The 11727-nt window shown below is 43.7% G+C and overlaps 3 protein-coding genes across 3 annotated transcripts; all 3 read left to right on the top strand.

Annotated features, from left to right (window-relative positions):
* Positions 1-1802: 1802 nt before the first annotated feature.
* LOC122624357 (spidroin-2) lies at positions 1803-3590 on the top strand. The gene is given in 2 exon segments (XM_043803865.1): positions 1803-2606; positions 2772-3590. Coding segments are annotated over 2 exon segments (1623 nt in total).
* Positions 3591-5417: 1827 nt separating this feature from the next.
* On the top strand, positions 5418-6483 carry LOC122624358 (cuticle protein 16.5). Its single transcript, XM_043803867.1, has 2 exons — positions 5418-5472; positions 5795-6483. The coding sequence occupies exons 1-2, from the start codon at positions 5470-5472 to the stop codon at positions 6416-6418; spliced, it is 627 nt and encodes a 208-aa protein (XP_043659802.1). The 5' UTR covers positions 5418-5469; the 3' UTR covers positions 6419-6483.
* A 1456-nt stretch (positions 6484-7939) lies between these two features.
* LOC122624359 (basic salivary proline-rich protein 1) lies at positions 7940-8986 on the top strand. Its single transcript, XM_043803868.1, has 2 exons — positions 7940-8426; positions 8463-8986. Exons 1-2 carry the CDS (start codon positions 7958-7960, stop codon positions 8984-8986), a joined length of 993 nt encoding a protein of 330 aa, XP_043659803.1. The 5' UTR covers positions 7940-7957.
* Positions 8987-11727: the final 2741 nt, after the last annotated feature.

Raw genomic sequence — 11727 nt, 5'->3', positions numbered from 1 at the left:
GAGCCGAATCGGCTAATAATCTCAGTCATTCGCAGTGATTCATACTAGACACGACCACAACACGACGAGTTGGCCAAAAACATTGGCCAGGTCCACAAATTTGCATAGGCTTAAAATAAAGTTCCTGGTTTTTTTTGGGATCCATTTTCTGGATTTCAAAGCCCTGTAATCTAAAATGTACATAATTAACGGATTGAGTTTGTAATAATAACAAGAAGAAATGGTAGGAAAGTTACAATTTATTAAAATAAATGCAAATAAAAGTATAAATTAATGAGTTTTATGAGCAATTTCATTTTGATATTATGCTTTGGTATATTAACAAAAATAACATTTTAATAGGCAGTTTTATTATTAGCATACCTTTTTGTAAAGAATTTGATTGCAAGCATATAGAATCATTTTGCTGTATATATTATTAGTATTGGAAGTACACTATAATTTATATGCACCCTTTTTTAAATTAAATACTTAAATATAAATAATTATGATATTAATTTGAATAGCGCCACATTCATTAGCTATTCAACGCACTATTATTTAGTCATTTTTTATACAATTAAGTTATAAGCTCCATTGACGGACCATCCATTTTCATCTCTTCGACCAAATCAATCAATAAACCAATATCCGATTTGGCATAAACGAGTTTTGAGTGTTTCCTCCCAGTTCGAATATTCGTGAATAATTCTAGGTTTTAGTCGCAGAACTTTTGAATAGGTAGGTACTCATCTAATACCTCGTTTTCATCTTATTATTAAATTACTCCACTTTTGATGATCTCGGTGGCAAAGTGCTTTCCCCAACTTGCACGCTTTCAACCTTTGTTATGAAAGTCAGTAAGTTAATAAGATAAGCTAATTTTGCGGAATGAGAGCCATAAAATCAGCTAAACCATCTTTAAGCGCATAAATTTACCCATAAAATGTAAGCCGAAACTTTATATAAAGGTTATCTTTATAATTCATTCAGCCAAAGTTGGCGTAACTAATTCGAAACTGGATATTTCTTGCTGGGACACTGAATCACTTAAAATTAACTTAAATTTAATTATGCCCCATTGGCCATATTTTTACGGGGTATGCAGCGAGTTCGTTCTTGTGTCAAGTCGAATATACCAAAATAGTTACGTTTAATAAGCAATATCGATGCGAGTTTAAGCATCCATCGATTGATTTCCCCCAGCCCAATTAGCAGACTTATTGGCATATCTAAGACTCTTGGCCAAAGTCGGAGAACTGGTTGCCGAGCCAAGCCGATTATGACACACGGCTGAACTTGCCAGGCGCTAAAAAGCAACTCCATTTAGCATACTGTCGGTAGGACTCGGTTGTACACAGACAAAAATACGTAGTTTTAAGTGTTTAACTCGCACTAAATAACATTTAATTGCCATTCAATAAGCTTCAAACCAGTTTCGTTTAAGCTAAGAAAAACACAATGGCATTCGATGTTTGGGATCGTAACAATGCAACCGTTTGACATGACAACGTATGTGCGCAGTTTTCGTGCAGTGTATAAGCCAGACGACAGTTTAATTGACGGAAAGGCCAAGGCCCGAAAAGGTTCTAATCAAGTTGATAAGATCGCCGCTTTTGTTACCTATGCTACCTATGCAAATTCGCAACCCAAATTAATAATAGGAAAAAACTGGCAGTTTGGGAGGACAGAAATTTTGTAGTCATTCTCGTAGCCAATCAAGCGTTGATCAAAACAAAACTCCAATTAGCATAGGCCCAATATCTTTTGTGGGTATAAAAACTGGAAACGTCCCTCTTTTCAACAACAGATTTGGCCCAAACATGGTAAGTTTCGGTTCTAGGGGGAACCACCTCCAATGACAATTCAGCCACCACCCATCTCACCCTTCTCACCCACTTATCCACTTATCCACCACCAACTGGATCCCATTGCAGAAGTTCTACGTCATTGCATTGGCCTTTGTCGGCCTCGCCGCCGCCGATGTCAGTCATCTGAAGTTGGGCCTGTCCGCGGACGGAGGCTATGGACTCTCCGCCTCCTCATCCGCCTCTTCATTCGCCTCTTCATCCGCATTCTCCTCCGCCTCCTCTGCGGCGGAAGTAGTGCCAGGTGGCGATTCCAGCTCGTACCAGCCCGCTGAATACACTCCCGAGCACTTGAAGACCGCTGAGGTGATTCCTGGTGGAGATTCCAGCTCCTACCAACCCGCTGAATACACTCCTGAGCACTTGAAGTTCGCTGACGTCGTTCCCGGAGGCGATGCTAGTTCCTACCAGCCTGCAGAATACACTCCCGCTAATCTCAAGTCAGCGGAAGTAGTTCCTGGTGGTGAATCCAGCTCTTACCAGCCAGCTGAATATACTCCAGCTGATCTTAAGACTTCTGTCCCAGCGGCCATTGGAGCTGATACCTATGCCCCAGTTACAGCTGCTATTGGTGCTGATACCTACACCCCAGAGAAGTTCATTCCCCAGGCTGATCAGGAAGCCCACTCCAAGTACATTCAGGAGCAGGAGCAGGAGCAGGAAGCTGTTGTCCCCGGAGGAGATTCTAGCTCCTACCAACCTGCTGAATACACTCCTGCTTATCTCAAGCAGACCTCTTCAGTCGCTGTTGGTGCTGAGGTGATTCCTGGTGGCGATTCCAGCTCTTACCAACCCGCTGAATTCACTCCTGAGCACTTGAAGTCCGCTGAGGTGATTCCTGGTGGAGATTCTAGCTCCTACCAACCCGCTGAATACACTCCTGCTTATCTCAAGCAGACCTCTTCTGTAGCTGTTGGTGCTGAGGTGATTCCTGGTGGCGATTCCAGCTCCTACCAACCCGCTGAATATACTCCGGCTGATCTTAAGACTTCGGTTCCAGCGGCTATCGGAGCTGATACCTATGCCCCAGTTCCAGCTGCTATTGGAGCTGATACCTACACCCCAGAGAAGTTCATTCCCCAGGCTGATCAGGAGGCCCACTACAAGTACATTGAGGAGCATCAGCAGGAACAGGAAGCTGTTGTCCCCGGAGGAGATTCTAGTTCCTACCAGCCCGCTGAATACACCCCCGATCACTTGAAGACCGCTGAGGTGATTCCTGGTGGAGATTCTAGCTCCTACCAACCCGCTGAGTACACTCCTGCTTATCTCAAGCAGACCTCTTCTGTAGCTGTTGGTGCTGAGGTGATTCCTGGTGGCGATTCCAGCTCCTACCAGCCCGCTGAATACACGCCCGCTTACCTCAAGCAGTCGGTGGTAGCTTCTGCTGTTTCTGAGGCAGATGCCAGTTCCTATCAGTCCGCCGTTTCCCAGACGAGCTACGTTCATAGCCAGGCCAAGGCAGTGGTGGCCGGATCAGCTGGTGGTTTCTACCAGAGCGCACAGCCCATCGCCGCCTTTGTCCAGCGACAGGCTCCAGTGGTGATTGGAGCCAACACCATCACACCTGCCCATCTGTACGAGGAGCCCACCTCGAATGGCATCGAGGAGTTCAATGCCGAGAGCCATGTGCCCGTGGCCATTGGTGGCGACACCATTACTCCTGCCCACCTACAGACCACCACCTACTCCAAGTCCGGCCAGGACACGCAGTACGCGTCGAACGGCGGCTATGTTTACTAAGTCAACTTACTGAGAGCCACAGAGTCTAATCTAATCTTAAATTTATACATCTTTTTTTTAAAACATCTATGTATAGCTTGAATTTTGGACTTATAGTTTACGGATATTTCTATTAGTGTGCAGCAAAACCTATGATTCCAAGATTAAAGAATTTATCTAAAGAATGTTGAACCGTATGCTTCTTATTTTCTTTATAATCCTTCAAGCCGTTCCTAATTATAATAATATTAGTTACATTAATTACATGTGGTTATAAAGGATAACTGTTTACAGTTCTCAGAATGGCCATGGTCAGTTTAAGTATTCCCATTGAACTCTGAAAGTTGCATCAACTTGTTGTCATGCAGATGGCATTTCCTGCCACTTTTACACTCGAAGATAATTCTTCAACGTGTTCATAAATGAAACCTGCATAAACAGGGATTTTAATCAGACGATTTAAACGGGCTATAAATCTCGTATAGATTACCTTGCAGCTATGATCTGTAACCTTAAAATTAAAAGTAATGTTGCGATGCTACAATGTTGCAGGAGAATGAATACCTTTGATTTGTGATTATGATTCAGTTCCGTAGGTCTAACTGAATTTATTCTGGTGGCATAAATTTCTGGCAGTGCTGCATTTCAAGTTCACGGGCAGTGGAAAGACGACCAGACCGCCAAGATGTGGCAGCAAGTAAAAGTTGTTGCTTATTATGTAAAGCCCGCTCGGGAAGTCGTAACTCTTGAGGCGGCGTCTGTTCTCAAGGCCATCTTCTGTCCACTGATGGGTTTTGTGTTTATGGGTTTTTAGAAAGTGCGAGTGTGTGGCTCTGTTTCCCTAAAAAAAAAAAACCACGACGACGTTCTGTGGCCCATTAATCTGTGCGAGTGTCTCGAACGAGGCCGAATGGAGCTCTGCAAATGGATCTGCCCATTTCTGCGGTTAGCCAGCGAAGAGTGGCTGAAAACGTATAATGTGTTAAATTGAATGTTAATTAGTGGAACCCCCTCAGTTGTTGTTTTTTTGGCTTAATCTTTGTGTGGCACAAGACCCCCACCCGCCGCTAATAAGACAGATGGAGGAGCTTATGGAGCTTATGGAGAAGGTGTCCCAAAGTAGTTCACCCGCCGCAAACCCGTTGCGTGGACGGAAAAATTATACATATTATCGTAAATGAGGCAAACCCGTTTGCATGTGCGATTTCGTTGGGTTATATGTTAAATTTAATTTTTATGTGATTATGTTATTTGCCGTTTGGTAGTTTAGTAGTTTGATAGTTTAGTAGTTTGGCCATATATCGTATGCTTTTAACCCCCGCCCTACTTAGTGTTGCCATTTTGGCCATTTTATGGCTAGATGTAAGCCCGCTAATAATCCATGCTTATTTTCGGTTTAACTTCGTAACTATTTGCGCAAATGCAGTTTCAAGTGATTTCGCTGTAGATTTAGTATCCAAATGTCTTTTTTTATTAGTAATTAATATTGCAAATGGCACATTGTAAATTATTTAATAATATTTTTAATTGAAAATACTTAAATTTTGTTTCAAGCTGTCGACTTACATGTGTAGCTGTGAAATCGCCCCCGAATCGCCTCCGAATCGCCTCCCAGGCAGCTGCTGTTTGTCTTGCCTTCATGGTGACGTCTCTTGCGGCAGCTTCTTCTGCTTGGTCCGCTGGCCGCTTAAGCCTGCTCTGCTCCGCTCCGCTCCTTCTTCTTCTTCTTCGCCGGCGTCTGCCGCCGCTGCAGTTGAACGGGCTGCGGCTGCGAACCGGGGCTTTTCTTCAGAGCCGGCCGGCCGCTATAAATTGACAGTCGCCTCTAGGGAACGGCATCAGTCGCAGCCTCTAGCTCATCCAGCACAGTCGCTTCAAAACGCAGCAACCTCAACTCAAGATGGTCAGTGAAGGATTACACACAAGTTCCACTTGATACAAGGAACCAACACACAAGTTCCACTTGAATCAAGGAACTAACACACAAGTTCCACTTGCTACAAGGAACTAACATACAAGTTCCACTTGATACAAGGAACTAAGTTCCATTTGAAACAAGGAACTAACACACAAGTTCCATTTGAAACAAGGAACTAACTCCAAGTTCAACTTGAAACAAGGAACTATTTTTTTGTTTTTTTTTTGTAATTTGATTTGACAACCTTTTTTTTACGGTGCTTTTTATACTGTGCTATAACGTGAACTGTGCGTTGTCCTACTTGCAGAAATTCCTTATCGCCTTCGCCCTGTTCGCCTGCGTGGCCGCCGATGTGAGCCACCTGGCCAACGAGTACCTGCCCCCCGTGCAGAGCTCCTACGCCGCCCCCTCGGTGAGCTACTCCGCCCCCGCCGTCCAGCAGTCGTATGTCGCCCCCAGCAGCGAGTACCTGCCCCCCGTACAGACCTACTCCGCACCGGCCGTCCAGAGGACCTACTCCGCGCCAGCTGTCCAGAGGACCTACACCGCCCCCTCGGTCAGCTACTCCGCTCCAGCGCCCGCCGTTAGCTACTCGGCTCCCTCCGTCAGCTACTCGGCTCCCTCCGTCAGCTACTCCGCTCCTGCCGTCCAGCAGACCTACTCTGCTCCCTCGGTCAGCTACTCCGCCCCCGCTGTCCAGTCGTACTCCGCTCCCTCGGTCAGCTACTCCGCTCCCTCGGTCAGCTACTCCGCCCCCGCTGTCCAGCAGTCGTACTCCGCTCCTGCCGTCAGCTACTCCGCCCCCGCTGTCCAGCAGACGTACTCCGCTCCCTCCGTGAGCTACTCTGCCCCGTCGGTGAGCTACTCCGCTCCCTCCGTGGATGTGGGCACCCAGTACGCCTCCAACGGTGGCTACGTCTACAGGAAGTAGGGATCTTGAACGAAGAGGTCTGCTACTGAACACGAAACAGTGTACATAAACACATACTGCCCCAATTAACCATCAATTATTTTTTTTTGTTTTGTGAACTTTGTTAACAACGAAAATAAACCGAAACTTCAATAATCCAAATAAATACTTCAGCTTTTCAATGGGTTGCATAAGGGTTGCAGTAACAATCTTCTAATAATCCTTAATAAATATGAATTTTGTATGTGGATAAAAAATATAATTTATAATTTATTGTAAAACATATATTAAATAGCACTTTATATCATATATGTATGCTCGTATTTTCTTTATATTCGATTCTGTAAACAGGATTCCAGAATCGCGCGACTTGAGTGCGGTTTGGCTGCGGTTTAGGTGCGGCTTTGGCGCGATTTTTATGCGGCTTTGGCGCGATTTTCATGCGGTTTCGTGCGGTTTGGTTTCAAAGTCGAACGTGAAAAGCAAGTTGTTGGTGGAACTATAAACTTATATTAAATTGGTGTTTAATACTTAAAAGTAGACAAAAGGGGACACTGTATGGGGCTATAAAAATAGAATAAAGTTTATGAATGATATGACCATACAAAGTAAAGAAGACTTAATGGCAAAAGTCTTTAATAGTTATTTAATAAATGGAAAAGCCAAGTTCTTTGACTAGTTAACACATAAACCTGTGGGACAAGAACATAAACAATCAACACGCATCGATGTTTTAAATAACGATTAGCGCTGAATGTAATAAAAATAAAAAGCTTTGATTAAGTCGCTGGGCTTTTTATGAGCAGCTTGCAGCTTTGATTAAACTTGGAAGCTGCGACTATTTTAAGCATATTCCAAAAGCTTTTGGTTTAGTTTTAGCTTAGCATAAAACTTGAATGTTTTCTTAGTTTCGACTCAAGACTTTTGGTGTTTCTAAAACAATGACTTTAAGATTTTCTAGTAGATTTTTTTAAAATGCATGACATTTCTGAAGTAGCTCTACAATACTTTTTGAAATAATAATATAGAAGATAAAACAATCCGCTTCGATGTTTTTTTTATTGTGGTTTATTCACACCTTTTTGCTTGCAGGCATTAATTTCTAAAATTTAGTATGCAATAAATTGAAGATGAACAAGAACTTGAATCCAAATCAAATAAAATTGTACGTGTCATTATTCCTGCCTTTTGTTTATTGCATCTTTTTGTTTATTATCGACTCTTTTCTTTGTGCGATGCTAAGTCTGACATTCGATTTCGGTGTTAGTTTATTTATGTAAAATCCGGACGCTAAATTAATTTTTATAGTTCAGTTTTGGCACCTCCCCTCGCACCTTCCATCAACCATCGACCGATTTGCGACTATTTATGGAACCTTTGTGGTGATGCAAGGCAATTTCCGTTCCCCGGAATGGGAAAGTGAAATGAGCCGGCCGCGAATTTATGTAATATGTTGATATGCCGTCTTATATATATGGCGGATTTGGGGCCCGTGGCCACATAGCCACATAGCCACCGTCGCCACCGTGCCAGCGCCCGGAGATCAACGCGGAGCTCAAGATGATGCAGCCATTGTGGGCCATTGTGCTCCTACTCCTGCCCCTGATCCACGCAGATGTGAGCCACCTGCCCAAGGAATACATACCGCCAGCGCCCAGTGCGGCACAGGAGCCATCCACACGGTCTGCTGATGGCCCGGAGGTACAGAAGGATCCATCTGGCTTCTATCCCTCGACTGGACTGGCCCTGCCGCCGGGCTATGCCATTCCCACGGGCAGCAACGTCCCCGCATCGCCTGTCCAGGCGCCAAACTTCCCGCTGCCCATCTACCCACCATTCTTCGGCTTCGGCGGCGGACCGATCGAGCAGGGAGGTGGACCCGGCATTGGGCCAGTGCCCTCGGCCTATCCCAACGGAGGTGCATTCCCGGGAGGTCCTCCGAATGCGGCCTACCAAGTGCCGCCGGGTGGTGCTTTCGGTGCGCCGGGTGGTGCTTTCGGTCCGCAGGCAGGTGGTTTCCCTCAGGCAGGTGGTTTTCCCGAGGGAGGTGCTTTCCCCCAGGCAGGTGGTTTCCCACAGGCAGGCGGTTTTCCACCACAAGGAACTGGCTTCCAGCCACAAGGCATCCCTGGCAATGGGTTCCCAGCGCAAGGAGCTCCCTTCTCACCACAGCCAGGTGCGTTCCCACCGCAGGCAGGTGCCTTCGGTCCGCAGGGCATACCTGGCAGTGGTGGTAACTACCCAGGAGGTCCCTTCCCAGGATCCGCCTATCCACCAGAGTTCCTGACGAGCCAGGGACTTCCGCTAACCAATCCCCAGGGTGCCTTCCAGGGACCCAGTCCCGCTGGATTCAATGTGCCCGTGGGCTTCGGCGGACCTGTGCCCGGCCAGAATCCGTATCAGCAGTTTGGACCCGGTTTCGGAGGACCTGCTCCGCCGGGCTACTCCGATGAGCCGGCCAAGGAGCAAGGAGCGAAGGAAGGCGAGAGGAAGGTGGTGGTGCCACCACCACTGGCCGATGATCCCAAGAGTGTGGCGGATACGGTGTACGCACCAAATGGCGGCTACGTTTACAAGAGGGCCAAGTAATTCCCAATTTGGGGAGTTCATATCGTTCATCAAACATTTTTGCCATAAATTATGATCCATATTTTGTTTTGTATTTTTTCGCTTGTGTTTTTATTTATTTATTTATTGGCTCGGGTGGCCATAAAGCTGCAGACAGACAAAACGATTGTCTCTATGCAAATCGAAATCTTCGCCAAAACTGACTGATAGCCATAAACGAGACAATCTATCGCCGTGATTGAAACATATCTGCATACGTATGTTTTATGCATACCCTGGCCAGACAGCCACCTAGCCAGACATCTGTGTTCATAAACTACACATGTTGTCTTCAAAAGTCAATACAAGGCGATTAAAAAAGGCTGGAATAAAAAATCAAACATGATTAGTGGTTTGGGTGTGGACTAAAACCGAAGTCCTACGATAATTATGCACGCGGTATCTGCGATCAACTGGCGGAGTCCCAAGAGGTTTATTGAACTCTCAAAGTTTCTGGATGGAACAAAACTGTACAAGAACTAAAATACACGTACACATTAAAAGTAGAAAATCATTAAAAATTATATTATTACTTCATATAAAAGGCAACTAAATTACCTGGATTTCAGCCTTAATGATTTATTTTCGCTTTACAAGATTTCCAAGCTTGACGTCACAGAAAAGGGCCAACTTAATCGATTTACATTAATGATCTCTGTAATAATCTCTGCAAAATTCGTAGAATTATCTGAGCTATTTTTAGCTTCACGATATTTTTGAGTTGCCCAACAAGTTGCTGACGTCAAAGAGAACATACACTTATGATAATTAACTTCTTTCTTGGACTCACGATGGTTATCAGCAGGGGGATTTTTCCATCGTTTTAAGCCAGACTTATTCAACTGCCATATTTGGCCAAACGTTTCAAAAGTCCATAGACTTCAACTAACCCGAATTGATTTTCTATTCATCTTTTTTTTATGTCTCCACTGAATTATTTATACATATGGCTGTTGATTGTATTGTTGCCTGCGATTCGGTAAACACATTAAAAGTCTTTATAATATTTTTTTTTTCTGTTTTATGGGAATGGCAAATGGGGAAGAGGTAAAAAATGGTTTTTTGTCTTTTGGGAGAGCTTTTGTCACCTTTTATGACACGCTTCATCATCTTGCATCAGTTGGGCGGCTTATCTAATGTTTCACTTCGTTTTCTAGTAAAATAACTTATTAAGAATATGAGCAATAATAGCAGTGGCTCTTTATTTATTAATTATGTTTGAAGTGCGTATATTTGGGTTACCTATATAGCTATAGATCATATATAGACTAGGGATTTTAACTATATATCTGTATTTTTCATCTTACATTCAACTTTAAGCCCTTCGTTTGCGGTGTGTGCAAATCGAAAGTGGCTTATCCAAATCAATGCAGCGATTTGTGGCACTTTTTGCTGGAATCGAACGGCGCTGAATATTCATCACGATCGTGAGCTGTAGCTGTGGATGTGGAGGCTGTTCGCACAGCAATTAGTCATAATTAAGGCACACTGTGCCCGCGGCTGTCGGAGGCCCTCAACTTGACATTTTCTTTTGTGGACCCCAAACCCCTTAGCTTGTTTTCAATTAGTCACTTTTCTGCGCTCTTTGTCAGCATTTTGTGCGCTTTTTGTACGCATTTTGTGTTTTTTTTTTGGGGCGCCAGATGCAGAAGAAGAAGTTCGCATTCAAATGAATGGCCTCCCAAGATCCGCATAGTTGGGTTATTGTATTTATTGTATTAAGTCGAAGCGAATCGCTTGTAAGCCCCATGACATGCCCATCATAATCTCCGACACACGCCTACGAGATGCATATGAAATCGTATCGAATCCATATCGAATCCATATCGAGATCCAGCCAAACAATCGATGGCCCCTGATTACCAATAACTTATGGCCCATTGAAAATGTCCGAAGGTTGGACACGTTTCTGCCACCGAGTTAGATCTCTGTATGATATGTATGATATGTATGAAGTTGGGAAATCGCCACGGTGGGCCCTTAAACGATTAACATATTGCCATAAATTCAAAACATGGAGCTAAGACAATGGACGAAAGTCACATGAAAAGTCTCAGATGCTTTTGTCTAGAGAATGTTGGGTGCTAATAAATTTTCTTTCTTCATGCCAAAAATGTTGCAAATGCCTTTGCTTAACAGCGAAATATTTATGATTTTACCAAAAAAAAAAATTATATCAATAACTACTACATAAGAATGCAATTTAGTAGGTAATCTAATGTAATAATTTCTGTAGGCAATGCAACTTGTATTAGCTGCTAAAAGCAGAAGTGCAACGCACTTAAGTTAAAGTGGCCAAGGTGTCAATTGCCCAGATGAACACAATCCAAGCCAACAAGCGATTGATAAATATTTGGGCTTTGCTTTTGACATGGATGCACTGAAAGAAAATTATGAGTGGTATAGAAAACCCAAGCAAAAAACCCAAAAAGAAAATTATGCCTTAAACATAACGTATTCAGCTGTTGACATGGCATAAAAATATTATATTTAATGTAATTCTTCAGCCATTAAATTTCTTTTTATAATTTCTATTAAAATGTATTTAATTTTTATTGCACACTTTTTGGTAGTGTCTTGTGAAGCTTACTTCAAAAAAGTAGCAGGGTCCTCAGAGGAAATTAAAAATGCACCATAAAAACTTGGATGTGTAACCGTGTATTTGGCCATTTTGGCCTGTTTGTTATCACACAAAGTCTTTGGCGAGTGTGCGCTGTGAGTCG

The sequence above is a fragment of the Drosophila teissieri genome, chromosome X, assembly GCF_016746235.2.
Source record: "Drosophila teissieri strain GT53w chromosome X, Prin_Dtei_1.1, whole genome shotgun sequence".
Classification (NCBI taxonomy): domain Eukaryota; kingdom Metazoa; phylum Arthropoda; class Insecta; order Diptera; family Drosophilidae; genus Drosophila; species Drosophila teissieri.
The sequence above is the reverse complement of the archived record's forward strand: the minus strand, read 5'-3'. Positions and strand labels throughout refer to the sequence as shown.

Coding starts and splice junctions, on each gene's coding strand:
- LOC122624359 (XM_043803868.1), top strand. CDS start 7,958: ATGATGCAGCCATTGTGGGCCATTGTGCTCCTACTCCTGCCCCTGATC. Junction 8,427..8,462: donor AGGTGGTTTCCCTCAGGCAG/GTGGTTTTCCCG, acceptor TCCCCCAGGCAG/GTGGTTTCCCACAGGCAGGC.